Raw genomic sequence first — 23659 nt, forward strand, 5'->3', positions numbered from 1 at the left:
AGTTGGAACCAGAACTCAGGATTCCTGACTCCCAGGTCTATGCTCTGACCACTAACACCACTTCATTCCGGATAACTGACAACTAGGTTAATGGGGGAAAAAAAAAACCAACAGATACAACCATAGCTGACAAATTACAGAGCCCGGGGAAGAACATTTGTGGCTCATATGGGGACAGACACTCCATCAAAACTAAGTGTGATTGGCTTATTGGCATGCCAGAGAGCCCTTAAAATTTTATTTTAAATTGTTAGATTACACAGAGGCACAACACATTGAGGTATGCTGTCACTGAATCAAAAAAGCCACAAAGTTTGATTGCAAGAAGCACTTCCAAGGAGTTTGATTTGGATCTATGAGTTCAGATACAAGCTGCCAAGCCACTGAAAGGCTATACAGGCACAAAAAAAGAAAATATGAAAACTGATATACATTATAACCTCACCGCAACTGCCAACAAGCAATGCCAGAAGGCTTTCATCTCTTTGACTTTTCTCCTGGCTTATCTCCATTCATGCTTGCAGCACCATTGCAGAGCCAACATCTCAGCTAGACACCATGGCCTTGTCTACAATGACAACAGCTGGATCCCTAATTCACCACTGGTACAGACTTCTTTGAAGAGCGGCAAACTTGCTTAGTTTGAGGGCAACACCCCTTTATATGTGGGTTATTCTGACGCTTCAGTTTATACTCTGTACTTCATATTTTAATTTTTTTTTTTCTAAATAGACAGTTCCTGACAAAATAGAGGAGTAGACAAAATCTGGATTGGGGGAAAAATGAAACCTACCAATCAGTACACCTGCTGCTTCACCGGTAGCAGCACTGGTGGGAGTTGTACTGTAGAGATGACAGTGGTAAGAAGATCTTGAGTCCTGTCCACACCAGTTTCCACTATTGGTACCACAGATGAAGCAGCAGGTGTACTGATTGGTAGGTTTCATTTTTCCCCCAATCCAGATTTTGTCTACTCCTCTATTTTGTCAGGAACTGTCTATTTAGAAAAAAATAAATTAAAATATGAAGTACAGAGTATAAACTGAAGCGTCAGAATAACCCACATATAAAGGGGTGTTGCCCTCAAACTAAGCAAGTTTGCCGCTCTTCAAAGAAGTCTGTACTTAAGATGCCCTATACAAGTTTACAAGCAAATAGGATATTATAGGGGAGGAAGAATGTGCTGGCAGAACAGAGCATGGAGCCGCATAGGCAGTTTGGCTGCCAACAGTAGAGATTGTTTGGATTAAAGAAAAGAAGCATTAAATGTTTGCTTCTGCCACGAAAGTCTGACCCTTGTTTTTGGGAAAGAAATTTAAGTAGATCCAACAAATTAACAAAGCTTCAAATTATGTAGTACTTAGTGGCTGGAAAAGCAACTTTAGATTATATTTATTGCTGACAATCTCCCAGTGCTTGGTCTACAAAACTATTATTTCATTATTAGTAGTGAGAACCACTGACATGTTGGAAAGGCTGCACCGTGAGTTACATTCATAACTTTAGCGGGGTTCAATTAAATACTAACATCCATTATCAGTTCAACCTGGTCTGGGACAGGACAGACACTAAGCAAGATATTCTCTTTACTCCTGCTCTATTGTACAGACAATCTAACAAACTGTATTTCAATGTAGTACACCACAAGGAAGTTTAAGAAAACACACACATTTAACAGCTTACTGAAGATGCTGTAGTCGGTCTCTCTCTTTGCAACAGATGCTCTGTGGTATGAAGTGACACCAGAGAGGTATGGAAGTAGGAATGTCATCACACAGAAATCCACTCCAAGCCCTTAACTTTCATTTCAACTTTATAGTTTCATCCCAAGATACCTGAGTGATACTAATGGTTAAGTGTTTAATGTAATGAAATTAATCATGACCTGTTATATAACAACTAAATATTTAAATTGAAGGCAAACTCAGAGACAAAAACAGGGAACTAGAATTTAAATATGTGAATCAACACAATGTATTTGTCAAGACTTCTACAAGAGATTGTAACTCGCTTATTTTTTAACCTCACTATTTCATTTCAATTGCTTTTGCTTTGCGTACTATACTATAATCACCAGTTTGCTGATGTCTGATGATTCCCAATAAAACTCCCAAAGGAAACAAAGTCAGATAATTCAGACTTAACTTGGTACGTAAGATACCACCTTTCCAGAACTCCACCCTTAGTAATAAATACAGAAGTAAATATATCCCAGCTGCAGGTGAAATCCACATAACCAATCACCACATAATGTCTGGTTTTGTTTCAACAGAAGCATCTTCCAGTACGAACTGAGAATGCTGGTTGCAGCACATTTGAAATTGCACGCTTTGTGCCATTAGGGTAGACACAGGGCCGGCTCTAGACCCCAGCGCGCCAAGCGCGCGCTTGGGGTGGCATGCCGGCGGGAGGGTGGCAGGTGGCTCCAGTGGACCTCCCGCAGGCGTGCCTGTGGAGGGTCCGGTCGTCCGGCTGCTCCGGTGGACCTGCCGCAGGCATGCCTGCAGAGGGTCCGCTGGTCCCGCGGCTCGGGTGGACCTCCCGCAGGCATGCCTGTGGATGCTCCACCGGAGCCGCGGGACCACCGGACCCTCCGCAGGCACGTCTGCAGGAGGTCCACTGGAGCCGCGAGACTGGTGACCGCCAGAGCACCCACCGCGGCGTGCCGCCCTGCTTGGGGCAGCGAAATTGCTAGAGCCGCCCCTGGGTAGGCATATCTGTGTCAGCGGCTGCACCACTTCGCTTTCAGATGCTCTGGACTACTTTGTAGTACTAGTTGCTCTGTAAAGATTTTCACTTGCTTATTATGCATGTTGTTGGAACTGATGCAGAGAGTATCATCAATATGAAATGTTGTTTCATTACTGTATGCAGAACACCAGTCAGTTCAGTCTAATCCTGCTGGCCTAATGAAGTGAGACCTGTCCCTTAATAGCATCATGAATTTTAAGGTAGCAGGGATGAAAGCATAATGCTTCCATAGCCAGCCTGATGGGCCTGAGCTGGATCCCCCTTTGGAAATCAATTGGACACAAAGGAAGTCGGGATGTGTGCTTTTTGAAATATGCAGCTTACAAAAAGGAACATCAATTAAAGAAGACAGAATTTCCATCAGGTTCTGGACAAGTTCTACCATGTCTATCTTTCCTGAAACCCTGGCTCTGGTGATGACAAATATCTGCATTTAAAAAAAAAAAACGTTACCAGGGGAATTTAGATTCCTCATTCCTCTGTTGAAACAATTAGTGGGGCTTCTGCGTGTGTTGACTAGCAGCATAAATAGAGAATATTAATCAGCTCTATTGCAAGAGCAATTTGCTATGATCAGCCTTTCCGCTGCAGCAATAAAGTTTCAATGATCTCTGACACACCAATGTTCTGACATGAGTGATGTCAGGGTTTAGTTTAATCATCATTACTGCTGACTGGACATCTGGACCGTATTATCTTTTTAATCCTTCTTGCTTGGCTGAGACTTGGGTGGGTCCTCTATGCCATTCCCTCAGATGTTAGTTTCACATCTAACAACAGAAGAGGAGAGGAGAGAACAATCCTCAAAACTCAGACAGGTGAGAGAAGATTAAAGTGATAATCAGGGTGACTTTTCATCACTGTAACTTTATTATTGATCAATCCTACCCTTTAAGTCTTTGGGCTGGTCTACACTAGAATCTCTACAGAGGCATAGCTGTACTGATGTAGCTGCACTGCTGTAGCACTGCTAGTGCAGACGCTCCATGCCGATGGGAGAACGTCTCCTGACAACATAGTGCTTTCCACACTGGCGCTTACGTCAGTGTAACTTACGTCGCTCAGGGGAGGTGGCTTATTCACACCCCCGAGGAACTTATGTTATATCAAAGTAAGTGCTAGTGTAAACCTACCCTTTGGCATTCTGGAGTCCAGCATTGCTTAAAAATCCATTTTCATCCCCATAGTTATAACAACAAGATTGCGTTCTAGCTAACAGTTTTTTTGCATCCTTAGAGAAAAAGAACCTCCAAATTATTTTTGCGCCATGGTTGTATGCACATTTCTTACTCTACAGGCCTTTGGATGCAATGATTATGATTTTCAAAGGGATTTAGAGACATATCTTCCATTAATGTCAAATCACAGTGGCCTCAGGCCACCAATAATAATCTGAAGATTTTTGAAAGCTCCTGTAATGGTACAAAATCCAAGATTTTTCAAATTAGATAGAACTTCAAATAAGTAAGAACAATGCAGCCTAAAATAAGGAGTTACAGTAGCTAAGGATTGTCTGGGCTTATAGATGGCAAATGCCACTTAATGCAGATACTTAAAACCTAATAAGTCTACATGCAATGAACTAAACTATATCAGCTTCATGAAGAACTTTTCTGGCAATCTTGGCTGGGAAGATATTTGAGGGTAGGTCTATGCTGCACACTTCTTATCGCAGCGTGTAGAGTACAGGCTGCACACACCCCTGGCACAGGTATTAATAGTAGCACAGATGGTGAGACACTGCTTAGGCAAGTAGGGTAAAAGACATGCCTGAATCTTTAGAGTATGTACCCTACACAGCTCTCTACATGTGCAATCAGCGCCTCCCCCATCTACACTGCTATTTTTAGCAGAATAATGTCCCACTGCCACCCCCCTGCCAGCGCCTTTCACTGCTGCAGGTAGCTAACACCGTAGTGTGAATGCAACCTGCTTTTCACTATAGCATGTAGCCACACATACTCTACATGCCACAGCTAAGGGTGTGCCATGTACATATAGCCTGAGAGGGGATTAAAAAAATAGCTACACAGCTAGAGAAAACATAAAAGTACTCAAACACAGTGCTATAGAATTATTATTATTATAGAAAAGACACTAGGTTACCTCCATTGAGAGAACTATGAAGCTGATAACCACTCTCATAACTTTTAACCAGCAGGACCCAATTTTACATCCTAATGGGCCAATGAGAAGTGCTGTCCTCCTCTGACTATTTCTCAGCTTCTCACACAAAGATCTCAGTGACTTCTCCCTTGCCACCCACTATAGACAGTGGGTCTTACACTCTTCACATCTCAGACCCTTATGAAGGTCAAGCTCTGCATAGGTGTCTATGGAAAACGTACTGACTGAAAATGTCAAGCTTGAAGAGTGACTGGTGAATAATTTTATTAACTTAACTGTATATATGTTTTACTTATTCCCCAAACTCTCAGTCTGCCTGTCTTTAGATGATGAGTTCTTCAGGGCCAGAACCATGCTTTCCTTTTCAGTTTGGAAAGTGCCCAACTTGTTGCCAAGCACCACAAATAAATTTAAAAAATAAAAAACGGCCTAAGATACTATCAGCACTTGAATGCCCAAATGAAAAATTCCCTGCGAAGAATCAACACATTTTACGGTTCTCATGATAGCCTTTCCACTCCTGCTACTTGCCTGGAGCATAACCCTTTGCCCTCTACATCCCAGGGTAATGGGGAGATGTCAGCATTACTGAAGGGCAATATAGCTGTTTGGGGAGTTATTTCATGTTTAAAATTATCAACAAAAAAATTTGTCAAAATTTCTCAGGTTTTCACTGAAAAACTGAAATTTCTCTTGGTTTCCAGTTCTTCCAGAAAAAAGATTTTCCTTCTCATGAAAATTCCCATATTGTCAAAAAAAAAATGTTGTGACAGAAAGTTTCTGACCAGCTCCAACAGGTGAACCTCCACAGGTTTAGAGTTTTGTTCAAATAACCATCCAAAATATTCAGATGTTTCTCTGAGACTCTGTGGTCTACAAAGTTATTTTGGAAATAATTATTAGCATCTTATTTCTGGTAGATTCCCCGTGGGCTAGGAAACTCTATACATGTAAGCTCTATACATGAGATTTCTGGTACATCCTGCTTCCAGTAAGGCCAGAAATATAGGATGAGCAAACTAAGAAAGAGGGACCAGCTACCATCGTACTTTATTGCCTGCAGCTTTACTTAGACTGTAAGCTTTTTGAGGCAGAGAGGGAGGGATAGCTCAGTGGTTTGAGCATTGGCCTGCTAAACCCAGGGTTGTGAGTTCAATCCTTGAGGAGGCTACTTAGAGATCTGGGGCAAAAATTGGTGCTGCTAGTGAAGGCAGGGGGCTGGACTCGATGACCTTTCAAGGTCCCTTCCAGTTCTAGGAGACTGGCATATCTCCAATTATTACCTTTAGGGACTTTTCGTTCTGTGTTTGTACAGTGCCTAGCACAATGGGGTCCTGGTCCATAACTATGGCTCCTATGTGCTATGGCCAGGGTTCTCAAACTTCTTTGCACCGAGACCCCCTTATAACAACAAAAATTACTACATGACCCCAGGAAGGGGGACTGAAGCCTGAGCCCACCCAAGCCCTGCTGCCCCGGGGCCACACCACCCCGGGCCAGGGGGACAAAGCCCAAGTCCAAAAGCTTCAGCCCCAGGCAGGGGGCCTGTAACCTGAGCCCCACCACCCAGGATTGAAGCCCTCCGGCTTTGGCCCGGGTGGTGGGACTCTGGCTTCAGCCATGGGCCCCAGCAAGTTTAAGCCAGCCATGGCAACCCCACGAAAATGGGGTCCCGACCCACAATCTGAGAATCGCTGTGCTATGGTAATATAAATCACCAGCACACCATATTCAGAACGCAACAAAAGTCTCAGTTCTTTAGCCTAGACTTCCCGCAGCTGCAGCAACTGGGGAGATGGGGTGGGGGCAGAGAGATGGAAAGGGGAAGAACAGACGCTCTCAACCACCCACTAGATCACTCATTTTTGTTCTGACAAGCTGACAAGTAAGGGGGTAGACACCTGTCCACAAGGAAATAAGCGGAGACTGCCAGCTCCTTTAACACAGGCCAGCAAACAGCAGATTTCAACCATCTGGAGTTGCTATAAGTCAGTCAACTAAAGGAGAGTCTCAGAAGCATTGAAATTATGACGTTCAAATAAAAAAAAAACCTACACACATTCAAAAATGTTGTATGGAAAAGTAAATTCAAAAAGGAAGGGGGAGGATAAAAAAATGTATCAGGGAGTGTGACCTTATGAAATTGGTAATAACGTGCTTGAAATGGATAATGACAAAAAAAAAAATCAGTGAGTTTTAAAAAAAAAATACACACACAAAATGAAAGGGAAGAAGGAAAAGGGGGAAAATATAAGGAGAATGAACAGAAGGCCCCAGTGGCCTTTTCTTAGTCACAGGATTTCTGATGTTAAGTAACTGGTAGAACCAATTGCGCACGCACGCACACATACACAATTTTTATTTAAACAACTGAAAAATTAGTATAACAGTAAAAAAAATGCCTGGTAACACCTTTGTGTAGAACATGCTGACACACTGAAGCTGCTCAGCATGATGAGCTAATTAAAATTCTCTGGTCTTTCCCAGAGACTGAAGCCCTATTTTTAGATCATTACAGGCTGCAGTAGGGAGTGTGAGGTTCACTTCTTTTTTTTCTTCTCCTTTTTGGCATACTTCTCTCAATATTCTGATGAATAATTTAACTCAGTTAATAAGCCCTTTTGTCTCCTTCAAACATTTCTCCTCAAGACTGACGATGACTCCGTGAAGAACCGAGGTATTGAATTGGCTAGCACTTAAGCAATGCTATCGACCCATGTTTCCCCCTTCCTTTCCTCGCATCTTGCCTGTTTAATAAAAAGAACAGCTTGGAATGTAGGAGGTCCCACCGCCGCAGAACAAACATTACCTAAAGAAAACCCTGGGAGGCTGCACTACATCATGATAGTGTAAGTCCTGGCTATGTTTTACATAGAGCCTCCTTTTTAATTGTTCTAAAACAAACAAAAAAGTCTGTTTTAACTTAACTAAAGAATCCTCGTTCAGTTTGAGCCTGTATGGTCTGCGTGCATGATTGTCCAAATGCTCAAGTTCACCTTCAGCACATCCAGACAGAGTACCTGACAATCACAGAAGTGGCTGAGCAGGGAGGCAGTGCATTGGCTGAGCAGCAGGCCTGGGAAGAATTATACCTGCACAAGGCACATAGCCTCCAGACTTGAAGGGAGCATGGTCATTAGCAGGCCTGGTTACAGCTCTGAAATGGTGCGCCCTGTCCTTCCCCAGTGCTCTTGGTACTATGCTGTGGGCCTCATTCCTATTCCAACCATGGACAGTCATTGTGCTGGCAGCACTAGCCAGGGGCGGCTCTAGGCACCAGCGGGCCAAGCGCCCGCTTGGGGCGGCATCCTGGGGAGGGCGTCATTTGGCTCCGGTGGAGCTCCCGCCGGCATGCCGGCGGCAGGTCCACGGAGCCCGGGACAGCGGACCTGCGCGGTCATGCCTGCGGCGGGTACCGTCTTCCCGCGGCTCCGGTTGAGCTCCCGCAGGCATGACTGCGGCAGGTCCGCTCGTCCCGGTCTCCGGTGGACCTGCCGCAGGCATGCCGGCGGGAGCTCCACCGGAGCCAAATGACGCCCTCCCCAGGATGCCGGAGCCGCGGGAAGAGGGGACCCGCCGCGGGACTGGGGAAGGGCGGCGCAGCGCTCCGCGCTGCTTGGGGCAGCCTACTTTGTAGAGCCGCCCTTGGCACTAGCCATCCTCTTCAGCTGCAATCCCCACCTTAGCCTCCATGTTACAGATGTCTCCTGCATGCTTGTCTCTGGAAGGATCTTCCCTGCACCTTTGTCTGCCTCTGGCACACCCAAATAGGGCCAGCAACAATTTGGGCCACTGGAGATAGGGAATGTAAGTGTATGTTTCCTCTCTTCCAATAATGACTAAACAACATCCTTAGCACATAGTGAGCCAAATTTTGCTCTCTGATGCATCCACAGTATCCAGGATTAAATGGGTCCTTTAGTGATTAGGGATTTTTTTTGTTTGTATACAGAGCCTGCCTGCCACTAGAAGAGTCTCGCTTTTAAATAGTGCCTCACCCTGCAATTTTAACAAACAAAAAAAAAGGCCATGGCCGAAGGGTCTCCGTTACCAGCACATTTTTATTTTACCACATCTTGTAAGTTGCCTTCAGGTGAATTCCCTCCACATTTTTCTCTCATGGAGAGTAACATGTACATATCTGTAATTTGTGAGCTCCACCACTCTTACAAACAGGGTCACAGCAAGGAAAAACTATATATTCTTTACAGAGAAGAGCCAGTTAAATACACCTTTAGCCTCATCTCTCATGATCATCAATTTATAATCCATACAGTCTTTGAACAAGATTCATTTGAGGTGGTGTATATAATGCTCTGCCACAAAGAAGTCTTAAAGGGAGGTCTTCTGTTCTATGTTTGTACAGCGCCTAGCACAGTAGGGTCCAAGTCTATGACTAGGGTTCCTAGGCCCCATGATAATACAAACAATAAATATTATTGGTTTGCCGCAGAAGTCCTGCAAGGCTTAGCGGCTGTGCAGCAGAGGCAGGTACCTGTCATGCAGAGTTCATAAGTCACACAGAAGAGGTGCTGATTCCTCCTGCAAAAAGCCCCCTCTTGCTTCCTCTCAGAGTTGCTTCAGCCACTTCTGTCCCTCTTAGTGGGGTCTGACCCCTACTCCCCACAGCTGACCATAGCCCATAAAGATTCCCCTTTTGCAGAGCTCTTAAAATTCACAGGAATGACATTTCTCTGCTGCGTGGCAAGTAAATAATATGCAGTGGTTCTATATTTTCATTTTGTGGTGCACTTTTTCTAGTTTGTCCCAGGATTCACTGCAGCACTGGCCCATAAATCAGACATCCCTGACACATAATTTAGGTTTAATGTGTCACAAAGTACACAGTACTGAAATATAGGCAGCAGTTATTATGCATGTCTCAGACTATAAATAGCACTCAAGCATAACAAAGGCTCTGCTGTGCTACTGCACAACCTAAAAGGAGATGAAGGAATACACTGAAGAACATGCTCCAGTACAGTGTGAGACTGGATTCAACTGAGACAAGGGATGAGGGAAGAACTGCAGACATACCACCCAAGCTATGCATTTGGATAGGCTGGTCGATAGCTGGGGGGAGTCCTGAGGGTGTAGGAGAAAAATCAGAAGGAAACCAGCATGAAATCAAGACCTAGGCAGATTTTCCCCAGCCTGATCAGCAAAGCAGTAGAATACACTCCTAAAATGCACAGTGTCTTTTTCACCCCATTTATCTCTCTTAAAGATTAAAGCCAAAAGGCATGAGAAAGAAATAATTGAGTGACTATGACACTTCTCTATTCTTCAAGCACTCAATACTCCTGAGGGAATTCTGCGTCACTGTGCATGCACAGAATTCATGGCCCCCACAGATTTCTTTGCTTCCCCACAGAAAAATGATTTCCGACAGGCAAGTAAAGGGAAGTTGCAAGAGTGGTCATGCACCCCTTCCCAGCAGTGTAGGCAGGTTAGTTTGGGCACTCAAAGCAGCCAGTAGAGACATAAATCACCACCAGGGCTTGGGGGGCTGGGCAGTCATGTGTGAGACAGAGACAGACAGATACACACACACAGTCCTTCTCGCCAGGGCCGGCTCCAGGCACCAGCACAGCAAGCTGGTGCTTGGGGCAGACAACAGAAAGGGGTGGCATGTATGGCTCTTTGGCAGCAATTCAATGGTGGGTCCCTCAGTCCCTCTTGGAGGGAAGGACCAGCCGCCGAATTATGAAGTGGCAGCCGATCGTGGCTTTTTTTTTTTTTGGCTTGGGGGGGCAAAAATGCTGAAGCCGGCCCTGCTTCTCGCTCACTATTGTGGCATGCTCAGGGTGGAGGGGCAGGGCTTTGGGGTGTTTCTGAGGAGATAGGCGTGGGGCAGGCTCTGTTCTCTCAAACTGAGCAGAATGTAGCAGCCTGCCAGCTTAGTGAATTGTTCCCATTGTTCTTAGTGAATTCCCCCAGGAGCATAAAAATGTTAAAGCTCCTTTACATTGCCAGAGTGGTGTAAAGGAGCCTTATTGTAAAGGACAGTGTGGCCTTATAAATGTTTATGGTGCTTTAGTGATTAGAACTGGTCTAAATTTTTGGACTGAAAAAAATTCCTATCAAAATGTGCTCTATTAACTGTTTGCTACTCACCTTTCTGGAGATGGTCAGTAGCCAGTATAAACTGTGAGTTTGAGTCCCCAACCCTCACTTCTCTTCAGTTTCCTATGATGTAACACTGAGCATATGGCTGCATATATTTGTTGACTATTAACAAGAAGTAAAGGGTCAATACTAACTACCTTACTATTAGAGGGGGTTTGGTGACTTCCTCCAATGCCCCCCACTCCCATTCTCCAGCCATTGTACTATAGTTTAAATAAATTACCAAAATAATTGAAACTAGTGTGATCACATTGTGTTATTTTAACAAATAAAATACACAGAATTTTAAAATATTGTGTGCAGAATTTTTAATTTTTTTGTGCAGAACTCCCCATAGGAGTAACTCAATTGCAAGTCCTGCTGCATGTGCATAGGAGTAACAGGACATAAGGCAACCCCTTGCTCTCCCTGTGCAGGTTACCTACATGGCCAGAGCCTGTATGTTTGTATGTACACAGCTCTACCAGCCTTCTACCCCAGTCCCAAGCAGGTGGGTGGGCCTGAGTGGGGATTGAGGGGAATCCTTTGTTCTGCTGCCCAGCATGCTATCCAGCACCCCAGAACCGAATTGGCACAGAGGGGGAAGTAAGCCTGACGCAGATTACTTTCCCTCACCTTCAGCAAGTGAAGCAAGGTCACAATCTTGTCCCTGCCCTGCTGTTCAAGTGGGGTAGCTATGCCCTGACCTTTTGAATTGTAGGAACTTATCTCTAGAGGAATATTTTCAGTATTTAATTTATATTTCCATGCATAGAGAAGCCAGAGTCTAAGCAAAGCAGATCACTGCTGGGAGGAGGGAGAGGAATGTATGTAAATACAATGACAATCACTGTGGATTCTCTTCCCTTTTCATATTTTGTTAAAACAAAATTGGTCTTAAAGGTGAATAGAAATATTTATGACAACCTAGGCAAGCTTCCCAAACATAATTAGCAGTACCATTTTATCCAATTATGAGCAGGTCTCCAAGATTCTCTCTATTTCTCATAGTCTGCCAGCTGTAAAAGAAAGAATGCCAAAAAGCTCAGAGATCAGATACATATTAAATAAACCTGACTTCCTATTCTCCACTGGCCCCAAATAAGCAGACTCATTTCTCCAGTAGTGATCATAGGTGCTACCAACACCGCAAGCACAGGGCATACTAGGGCATTCAACACATTTGAGAAATCTAATCACAAAGCAGCTACATTAATGACATAATAAAAGAGAAATATACAAGTTTTCCAAAAGGGTTGTTAATTATATTTGGCCATTCAGTTACTCCTGACAAGGTCGCCTCATTTTCCATAAATATATTTGTTTATCTTTTAAAGTGACATTAATATTTGAAGCTCTTTTCTCCATGCTAATTTTGCTTCCTTCCCCATCTCTACATCCAATTAATTAGTATTTGTTTTGCTGTTTTACTAAACAGGGTAATAACCAATATGACGACACTGTCATTTTCCAGACGACACACTGTTACAACAACTTAACTACTCGTGGTAAAGAAATTCACACAAACTTCACTATGTACTTCACTCATTTCCTCGGGGATGGAAGAAAGCATCTTCTGTGTAAGAAAGTACTCAGTGGCTTCAGTGGGCCTGGTGCTTAAATGTACACGTTTAAACCTTGAGCCTTAAATGCTTAAAGTAACAAATGTGTGTTACTGGACTGGAGCCTTGGGTGCTCAAACGGGCCTTTTGATGTCTAGATAACAGATACCCAACATACATAAGATTGGCTTACCTAATATGAACAACAAAGTTTGAAAACTGGCCTCACAATTTTTGTTCAGAAGTTACTGCTACAGGAGATTAATGAAGTTTATGATGGTCATTGTTTTTAATGCAACCTTCATAACTAAACTGGTAGATTTATGGGGAAGGGAAGTTTAAGTGTATATATTTCTCAGCGACAGAATGGTGAATTTTAAAGAAAATGGACATTTATAAACAAGATCTGGAGTAAATTCCACATGGATTTATAAACAAAGAGCAAGCAGGCCATATTTTTGCGACAGCATCAGTTTAATGATCTGATTTAAATATGAGGCAAAGTGCAACTGTATTAACATTTTGTATGTCAAAGCAATTTAAAAACCAAACACCTCACACTGATGCACACACAAGTTTGCATTTCTATGATCATGGGAAGGAGCAGCATAATCTACTCTGCAAGGACATTGGTGCTTTCTTTGGCTTTCAGCTAAAACATCTTGTCCAACAACATATTTGGGAACAATGATTGAAAAGTAAATATAAACACAATGCTGTTTTTCTATTAGTCACTGATTCCGACCAGATGTGTGATGAACCACACCACCACAGGAGAACAGTGCAGCATGGATTGGTTTTGAGTGACTACAGATTAGATTACTGATTAGAAGACAGACAACTGTCTCATTGCAAAGATATGGTACCTTTCTCTGAAACTGCATTACTCCACCATTCCATGTAATTAGCATGCTCTGACTTACAGACACTCAAGACAAATTTTATATCCTGATTCAAAAAGATTAGGAAGGGTAAGGAGTTATCACACCAGCATTCTGTCTCTAGAAAAATGGGCTGAAACGTGGCTTTAGCCATAAAGCCAGATTCATGATCCCGGTCACATCTCTCCTGGACATTTCCCCACATTACAAAGCCACAACAATTCTCTTTCCCTCCCTCCTCCTCCCTGCACACACACACAAAAATCTGAGAGCAGAAGAGGCTTCAGTGTAGTTTTCAGTTGTTGTGACGCAGGGAATGTTCTCTCTCACACCACACACATGCACACACAGTTTAAATTAGGGGATTGCAAAGTGGAAATGGGGAGGTTTAAATCAGAGTTTGTATTGACCATAAATCCATTCAACCACTATCTGTAAACCTTCAAATACAGTCCTAAAATTCAAAATCCAGCTATTCGCTTCTGTCTCTTCCCACCCCTTGGAATTAATTTACACTCCTAACATTCTTGCATCTGTATATTTCTGCCTCCCTCTGTTGCAGTTTTCCCACTTCCGTTCCTCTTCCCCAGGCAACAGACATCTTTCCAGGTCTCCCCTCCAATCCCATCTCCCTCTCTTTCATTGCCCCAGCCCTCAAAGACAATCACAGCAGCCCCTCCTTTAGCCTAACAGTGGGATATGGCTCCCTCTAGAAGTCTTTACAAACCACTCTTAATTGGACCAAGGTGATTGCTACTGGTTGACTCCAGGCACACCCTTCCCCAAGGGGTAGGAACACTCCAAACCTCAGCCTTCCCAATCCCTCCTCTTCTGTCACCTCTTGAAAAGAGGGATGCTTTTTAGTCAGGGGTCCACAAATCAGGATGCATAAAGAGGTTTACATTGGCCCTCTCCTGTGCACCATACTCTACAATCTACTGCCTCTAAAATTCTCTTCTTAAATTACATATCATAGTATAGTCATATTATACTCAGTCAGTCCAGGCTATTCACAATTCAAACAAGGAGAGGATTGGGGTGAACAAAACAACCAGAATATTTATTTTTCTCTATCACACTCCAGAATGATGTAAAGTTTAGAGCTACACTGAATGGAGAATGACACCTGACAGACCTTCAATAACGGATAGCCATGGGGCAAATGGGGAGGAGGATGAGGATGAGAAGGGATGGAAAATATAGCACACTCCTACTTGACACTTTCAGCGAACAGACAGCCTTCATTGGAGCACCCTCAGGAAGCTGAGACACTATGTGCTGCTTGTGTGTGTCTTAAACACAACAGCAAGCCAACAGAAATGCTCAAAAATCAAAGTGTAAACTGGCAGGTCCCAGCAATGCAATGCCTAGCCAAACAGGGTCTCTCTCGGGAGCTGTGGGAGGGTCCGAGGCAGGAGCTGAGTCAGCATTTAGCTCATGAGAAACAGCTCCTTCGCCATCTATAAAGATCTACTCTTTCAGGCTGACAATTTTCAGACTACTAGCGGGGTGTGTACGTGTATGCACGCGCAGCAGTGGTCCTCAAACTTTTGTATTGGTGATCCCTTTCACACATCAAGCCTCTGAGGTGAAGTGGGGTTTGGGGGTGGAGGCTGAAAGTTCTCCAGTTTGAGAACCACTGGGTATACCATATCTCCTTTTAGAAGCTAGCCTACAGAAGGCAACCTACTGCCAGCTAATGGAGTTACCCTACTAGCTAAAGTAGTAGAGGCCTGTGCTATACAGCTAGAAGTCCTGTGTCAAAACCCTGCTAAGGGGGTCATTATATATATATATAATTACATTAATCGGAGCTGGAAAAATCTCCCCATATCAGACTTGTGTCCTGCATTTGCAGGGCAGTGTCTCCTAAATGGCGGACACATGAGATATGAAACTAATACTACATTTGATTCTAGACAAAATGTCTGCAGCCATCAAAGGGTAAATGAATTATTAAAACAGTCATAGCAATCAAACTTATTTAGTATTTCAGAGACCTGGTATATATTGGGCAGACAAGAAGCTACAATAGCGGATTTGGTCTTGTTCTTTAATTCAAATACACACTTTTATATTTTTCCATAGGCAGTTAATTCCAGGGAGTTCAATCACCTCCATCCTTTCTTCTCATCAAATTAATGCAAGAAAGAATGTAATAAGTAGAGCCAGTTAATAGGCTGCAGGTTTAAAACAAACAAAAGGAAGTACTTCTTCACACAACGCACAGTCAGCTTGTAGAACTCGTTGCCAGGGGAGCTTGTGAAGGTCAAAACTATCAGAAGACTAGACAAGATCCCAATACTGTCTGACCGAGTATGGCCGTTCTTATGTTGGGAAACGGCAAGTAATTGGTACAAAAAATATTCATTTTCCCCCCAAATTTTGACAATCTTGGTCATAGTAATTTTGGAAGACCCTCTTTCCCACTAATACACACATACAAAACTGCTTTAAAAATGTGTTTCCTGTCCTGAAATCTAGGTGACCTATCTGAACACATTCTGTGTTTAGATGTGGAATATCTGCCATTTACCTGCAGGAAACAAACTGCACTTCAATATATTCAGGTATATTCCAGACCACTCACTTATAAATCAAATGTAGAAAAGCACAGATAAAGGTTTGCAGCATTTGTTGTGACTAACTCTGAGTTACATGAGTCAAGCTAACAATGTTTCTCTTCGTTATAAGGAAAAGTTTGCAGGGAAGCTGGATGTTTGGTTCTATCAAGTTATTTCCTAACAAACTGATTTACTGTATTGTATACTGATGTCTCTAGAAGGAGGAGTTTTAACATTGATGTGTGTATCAAAACACATGGTGAGTATTAAACAGGAGATGACAATCACAAAATTGGCTGTCCTCCAGCTAATCAGTCTGCCTTGGCTTGGATACACTAGTAAAGTGCTGTTGAAAACCAAATTTCTTGTTTAATGGGGCAGAAAGATAACATCTATTTGAATAAACATCTCTCAAAAGTCCCTCTATGTAAAACTGTCCTCCAAAGAATGGGACGGACACACACACACACACACACTTCCTGCTAGTTACACCAGTTTTATTTGTGATTTGCTATCCCTCCAGGTGTCGAGTTATGAAATTAAATTAAGAGTAAAATCTCACATACTTTAATTATTTCCTTTTCACTTAGAACATCCATAGTCATGGACAGAGCTTCTTCCTGACCTTTGGCAAGAGGACAAACATATCCGTAAATAACCAAGTTAATAATAATGATCTGTTAGATATTTTATTAGAGAGACAAGATGGGCAAAGTAACACCTTTTATTGGACCAACTTCTGTTGATGAAACAGACCAGCTTTCGAGCTACACAGAGCTCTTCTTCAGGTCACAACATCACTGCAAACAGATATTTTATTAGGACAATTATGCCAATAAATAAACTTGGCACAGTGAGCAATCCTAATGATGCTTTCAGCATTCAAATTACTGCTCTGGAATAGTATTAGCACATAAGTTCTAAGGAGAAAGTGTTCCACAAGGGAAGACTGAGGTCATTATGATAGAGGACATTGCAGGGTTAAGACACGGTGCACGGGGATTTCACTTGAGGTGTTATGCCAAATTAACAAACAGCATTAAGTGCTTTATCTGGAAATCATGATCACTACAAACATTCACATCATATACCTCTTTTCTGAAGAAGGGAAGAATCAAAACAATTGAATGAAAACCACTGAATCAAAAGTAATTTGTCAGCCACATGTGTATCCCATAGCCTTTGTACTTTTTCTTTAGCAACTGATGAAGTCCTAAAAACAACTGCACTACTCAGCCTTTATGCAAGAACTTGGCGTCCTTGTTCCACTGTTATGTGTATACAAATCTTCCTGAATTTATGAGATGCAATTTGTTTGTTTGCATAATAAGCAAGCAACTGAAGTAGCACAGACTATTTTACAGTTTGACATAAGGATACAATTTGGAGGGCAAAAATCATTCATGTGGAACTTGATAACAGGACAGAGATTAAGATAGTCTATTAATGAAAATATTAACATTGTGTAGTTTAACAGCAGCATGAAATACAGCCCAACTGCCTGAATAGGTGATGAAAATTCCCTGCCTAAACAGATCACCGGAGCCCTAAAACCCCCAGACACTGCCTCCTTAGGTCTGCTTGGTTATGTTCATCTTAAAGTACCCGTGTTACACATATTTGTTACAATATAATCCTATGTAACCCTGGTAGGAGTAAAAGTTTTGCCATTTACTGTACAGTATATCAAAATATCATTGGAGTTGAAATTTAGAGAATAATGACCCCCCCATCATTTTGGGATAATTATAAATTTAGGATGATGTTTTAGTTCCCTTTACATGCAGTTTTTGGGTGGTAGCCTCATTTTGATTGGTTATTTTGCAGGTAAATATTTGCAAATGCATGACTTCCCGCTCATTCCCTCCAACCCACAGAAAGACTGAACTGTAAACCTATGCTTAGTCATACCAGAAAGCTGGCAGGTATCTCTAGTGCTATATAAACCTTCCCTCGCTGCCTTAGCCACGTATTCATTCTAAACCTCCAGAGAAATAAATCAGACCACACCGGATAATTTTCTGCACGCTCACTGACCTTGTTAGCTAGATGTTTTTTCTCTTCACTAGAGCCACCTTCTTAAATCTGTTGGGGTTAACATGGAACTCATGCAGGAGTTTGTGAAACACCTCATATATATAGAATGACTCATTAACCAGTCTTTACTGTCTTTCTTCTCTTATTTTTTCTCTTGGTCTCTCGCTGGAAATGGCTCAAAGTATCTGAACAAAAATTTAACATAGCCATGGAATATTATTGTCTTCTTTCTTCACACTGGAGTGAAGTCAATAATGCTGTTACTGTAAGAATGTAATGTTACCACTGCACAAATTTGAAAGTTATAAACGTAGGCAGGGCTGGTAGACAATTATAGGAGCTAAATTTCCTGAAAACTCCATCTGCATTGCCCATGCTTCAACCCTGGAGCTGAATAGGACTTTCAAACTATGGGCTGCTGTAGGCTGTGGCAGGTCTGGACTCCTGAAATGAGAGCCTCTCTCTACTGTGCAATCAGTGACTCCACTGCTAAGCCCAAGCACTGTGGAGGAGAAAGCTGCCTGATTCAAATGCAACGGACAAAAGCCAGACCTTTGGGAAGAAGCCTGGGGTGGGGTAGGTAGAAACTGGGATTGGGGGATGGGGGAGACTGGGATTAACTAGGCAAGAAGACTGGGAGTGTGAGCCAGGGAGGGAAATTTGTTCATTACTCTGTATCAGCAGCTCTCGTCAGGCCTGACCTAACTACACTTAACTCACTGGTGTCGTGATATTTATTGAAAAGGTGACATGGAATATATTGTTTGAAATCTAGCAACACACAGGTCATTAATATCACTGTGAAATGTTTGTAACAACGCTGTAGGTGAAATTATGGATAGTCTCTGACATTGTGTCTTGGAGATTGTGAACAAAGGAGACAAAAGAGGGTTTTTTCCATACAAAGGGGAAAGGAAATATAGTGGCAGATGCCCTGTCCATAAAAGAAGGTTCTGACCTGCTGCTTCCAGGTCAACAAATGACTAACCCTTACATATCTATTAACACAAGCCAACAGCATTGAGGTATCATGTCTGATTTTTCCCATTCTCTCTACTTTTCAAAAGATAGATTATTCCAAGGAAAAACTCCTCTTCCCTATCTGGTTTAGATATGGGAAGTTTCCTCAGCGCTGTAATTCCTGACCCAAATAAAACACAGATGTATCAGAAACCTAATCACTCTTATTTCAGACCCGTTTTTGCACTTTTTCCAATCTGTGTAGCATAATAAATCCCCCTTGCCCTTGTTTTTTAAAGCCCATTATACCCAGTTTTCATATGTAATAATTACTCAGCAACACATTTTAATGTCAACTCCTAAGTGACCATTCATTCATTAATTAAGCAACAGGGAAAAACAAAAAACAAGAACATGCCACTGCAGTTCCAAATAAAGATCTCAGGATTCTCTTGCAATAAATATGAGCGGGAGGTTGAAAAACAAGTCAGCCCTGTAACCATCTTTCAATTCTTGCACTCTGGACACAGACAGCAACATCTATTCCTTTATTCACCCGCTACGTACAACAAGCTTATAAAAAATTAGCCTTTTCCTGAAGAACAAGCTCAGTGAAGCAAAAAGAAAAAGAAAACAATGAAGCTGCGTATTCTCGTTTTTCCATGTAAGAAGCTGCCCTTCAGTACTGTAATGTTGCAATGCTGCATTTCTGCTCCTGAGGCCCTAGTCACTCGCTGCCAAGTCACTGGACAGAAAACTTTACTCTGAGCAACAGACTATTGTCGTCTGCTGACTGTAGTTTCTATTTATTCTCTGCTGAAACTTCTCTCGCACTGTTAGCAAAAGCTTGCCAGTGAGAAGGAAGTCTAGTAATAGAGACCTGATCATATCTGGTTCTCTAATCAAGTTTCAGTGGATTTTTTTTTTAAATGAGCCCAAGGATATAGCCTGCTCATTCCAAGAGCTGAAGGGCACTAAATTAAAAGAACCACGGATAGCGATAATGGACATGCTTTTCTTTAAAGGATCTTCAAGAAGCTTTTTTCTGTTGCCAGGTTAATTTTTCCCTATGACAGGACAGATATGTCCTAAGAAAAAAAATGAAGAGGACCATTTTGGTAAGAAGTTTACCTGTCCAACATATGTAAATTTCTACAAAATTAGACCTGTAAATTACCAATAAGCAGAGCTAATACAGATATAATCTTTAAAAAGCCTATAATGAGCAAGTTTTGAAGCTCCTCTAGGCTTTAAAATTGCCCATCTCATCAAATTCTCAAAGATGTGAAAAAGTAGGTATGTACATGATGGTGTCCCTAGCAATGGGTCAACAAGAACTGTGTCTTCTTTCACCAGTGGAGATTCCTCAATTAAGGATGGCTGCTTTATTTAAAACAGAGAAAGCTTAAAGCAGGGGTCTCAAACACACGGCCCATGGAGTCATTAGCTGCGGCCCGCCAAACTCCCCACGCCCCTCCCCGAGTTATTTCCTGCAGCTGCCAAGCTCCCCTCCCCTCCAGCTTGTGCAACATCCCTGATCCTCTGCCTGCCTCCAGACACTTCCCACTGCCAAACAGCTGTTTGGCAGTGCTTAGCGCTTTCCAGGAGGAATGGGGGAAGAGCAGGGAGCCGCGTGCTCAGGATAGAAGGCGGAGAAGAGGTGGGGCAGGGCGGGGATTTGGGGAATGAGCTGGAATAGGGACGGGGCCTCATGGAAGGGGTGGAGTAGGGGCGGGGCCAGGGCAGTGAGTGGGGGGTTGCAGTGATGTAGCCCTCGGGCCAGTGTACTAGTCCTCACGTGGCACTTGTAGTCATTTGAGTTTGAGATCCCTGTCTTAAAGTGCTGGGGGGAGGAGGGGGTTGTTTTAAAGTTGGTTCTCTCTAGCATAGTTGCAAAGGCAGGCTGCTTATAAAAAAAATCTTGCATCTTCAATAATCTTTAGTAAGTGAAATTAAACAACACTTCATATAATCTACTATATTCTGTAATAGGATTTTGCCATTTATTTCCTGATACCAATGCAGGATTTTTGTAAACTGGATACTTCCAACCTGTTAGCAAGAAGAAAAAATAACTACTACATGCACAAGCAAATAACCTTGCAAAAACAGTGTCAGTCATGGTGATTATACCAATTCTGCATTTACACAGACACAATTAAGTGCTCTTGAACCTGCCTTTAGCCTGCTTGAAGAAAATATGAAACTTTGCAAAACTTTTGCTAGATTTATGAATAGATATTTTAAAATTTTATATTCCATCTAGGAATCAGGGGGAGGTAGGGAAGGTTAAGTGGCTCTAATCCACTTAGAACAGACAGGGGAGTTGTTTCTGAAACAACTGATCTCCCATAAAATATTTTACTTCATGTTTCATTCTTGTGGGAAGAGCGACATCAGACTATAAATTCAATGTGCAAGCTGCCATGGGTACAGTGCACGAATAGAAGAAGTGTGAGAATAGACGGAAATGAGAGTATTTCATAATCATAACAGACAACAGTGTCTCTCACTGCAAATTGGGCCTAACTGGGAAAGACATTAATATCTCATTGCAAATTTCACCAGCCACTTGAAACACAACGATGGGATCTCTGTGATAGCATGGCATCACACAGCAGTACTGCTCTCATATTAGCAGTCACTAGTCTCGGACAGATTTTTTTTTTTTATGGTCTATACTCTTAATTTTACTGCATTTTTGTTCTTGCAACCTCAGATAACGGGGTGATGCCTAGTTCAAATCTATGTGAAGCCTTTGATTGTTAACATGCCTCAACTCTTTCGTGTAAATGCTGGTTTTTCTTCTAGCTAAAGTGAAAATGTTTTTTATTCACACCCCATTTTATCAGGAGTCCCATGTCCTCCATCTTGCTGTGTGCTACTTGCTCAAGGATCCAACCTCCGAGCATTGATCAAAGGATATCACTGGGAGTGCTATTTGGAGAACTATAGGTTACTGAAATGCAACAGTCATAGGTGATCAAGAAGAAGAAGAAAGTGTGTCACCTGACGAACGGGTCAGAGATGGGCCTAATACACCTGGTAAAGATCCATTAATACAATCAGGTACTCAATATTCTATTCCAGATCTAGCATAGACGCCAAAAGAAATCCTGAAGCAGGAGATGGGACCAAACTTGAGACCAAAAAAAAAAAAAAAAAATTCACTGTTCGAGCCTCTCTCCATAATAAGCCAAACCTGAACCTTGCTAATATTGTCTGTGTCCAGATATAGATTTAAAAACCTCTCTTACACTAGTTCCAAAGTGGTCAAATGTGACATTTTAGTTCTCCCAGTAGAGAAAAGATAAGGATAAAGTCACTTTTGGAGACAGAGGACTAAACAAATAAAATAAATCTTAGAGAGGTTAAAGTTTCAATGCAGAGTAATTTTCAATGAATTTTCAGATCAAAAGCCATTTTATGAAGTTTTCCCCCCCACACACACACTTCACAGAAAAACATTCTTTTTTGCCTTCGTATATTATATGTAAATATGTCAACTTTTAGACTAAGTCAATATTCTAAGCCAAAATTATAACATGGGGTTTTATAATGGAACAATAGGGACAAGCTGCTTCTCCCAATTTATAAATTTTAATAAGTCTCTTGTTTTTCCTGCCTAACTTCACTTTATCTTTTCTTATAATTGTCTTCAGATATCAATCCCCTCTCTTCCGCCCCTCCCCCACTCAACATTGTATTTTCTACTTCTCCCACATTCTCTCTCTCTCCTTTTTTCTCCCAACCTCTCTTGCTACTGGCCTTTCCCACAGCACTGGAATACTGGATGTACAGAACTAACAACATGGTGAGGTGTTTCTCTTAGGCCCCAATCACAATGCAGCTGTCTGCGTAAATGATTCTCTGTGCAGGATAGAGGCCTTTACTCAGTATCCATGCGAGCTCCCCAAGAGTTCCCCTCTATCTTCCTCTTCAATCAGGGGATTAGTTTAACCTTTTGCCATATGTTATCCAGGTATTTCACTTATCTATTTTCTATGTTTGAGTGCATTGGTCCCCAAGTTTAGATTTTTAATGGTGATACATTATGTTGATAATGCTTTGCAGTCCAGTGCAATTTCTCATCCAAGGTCCCACAGCTCTTTACACATTACGTCTCTCAGCACTGCTGTGAGACAAGTGTAATCACCATTTTGCAGATGGGGAAACAGCCACAGAAAGGTTAATACCAGGGGTCGGCAACCTCTGGCACACAGCTCGCCAGTTTGTTTACCTGCCGCGTCAGCAGGTTCGGCCGATCGCAGCTCCTGGCTTTGCTGTCCCAGGCCAATGGGGCAGCGGGAAGCGGCACAGGCCGAGGGATGTGCTGGCCACGGCTTCCCGCAGCCCCCCAGCTTCCCGCCGCCCCCATTGGCCTGGAGCAGTGAACCGCGGCCAGTGGGCGCCGCGATTGGCCGAATCGGCCAACGCGGCAGGTAAACAAACTGGCCCGGCCTGCCAAGGTGCTTACCCTGGCGAGCCGCGTGCCAGAGGTTGCCGACCCCTGGGTTAATACCATCAGCCTTGAACCTCCATAAACATGAACCACTTGATAGTTCTTGGGAATCAAGGGGCTAAGGAAATCACCCAAGGTAACACAGCAAGTCAGTAAACACATCATTAAGAGAATCCAGAGCTCCTTATGCCCTGTCCCATGCTCCAG

At 42.7% G+C, this 23659-nt stretch overlaps 1 protein-coding gene across 4 annotated transcripts in view; it reads right to left on the reverse strand.

Moving 5' to 3' along the window:
• The window catches only part of SLC22A23 (solute carrier family 22 member 23), a 178629-nt gene that overhangs the window by 103560 nt on the left and 51410 nt on the right, over nucleotides 1-23659 (reverse strand). The window contains exons 4-5 of one of the 4 annotated variants that reach the window (XM_039525314.1): nucleotides 11947-12005; nucleotides 7447-7625 (exon numbers count right to left, since the gene is read on the reverse strand). The exons of the other annotated variants lie outside the window; for them this stretch is intronic. Of the exons in view, the coding sequence (XP_039381248.1) occupies nucleotides 11992-12005 (14 nt within the window). The 3' untranslated portion in view covers nucleotides 7447-7625; nucleotides 11947-11991. Of the gene's footprint in view, nucleotides 1-7446; nucleotides 7626-11946; nucleotides 12006-23659 lie in introns of those variants that run through there. 4 annotated transcript variants of the gene reach the window in all.

The sequence above is a fragment of the Mauremys reevesii genome, linkage group 2 (genome assembly GCF_016161935.1).
Source record: "Mauremys reevesii isolate NIE-2019 linkage group 2, ASM1616193v1, whole genome shotgun sequence".
Classification (NCBI taxonomy): domain Eukaryota; kingdom Metazoa; phylum Chordata; order Testudines; family Geoemydidae; genus Mauremys; species Mauremys reevesii.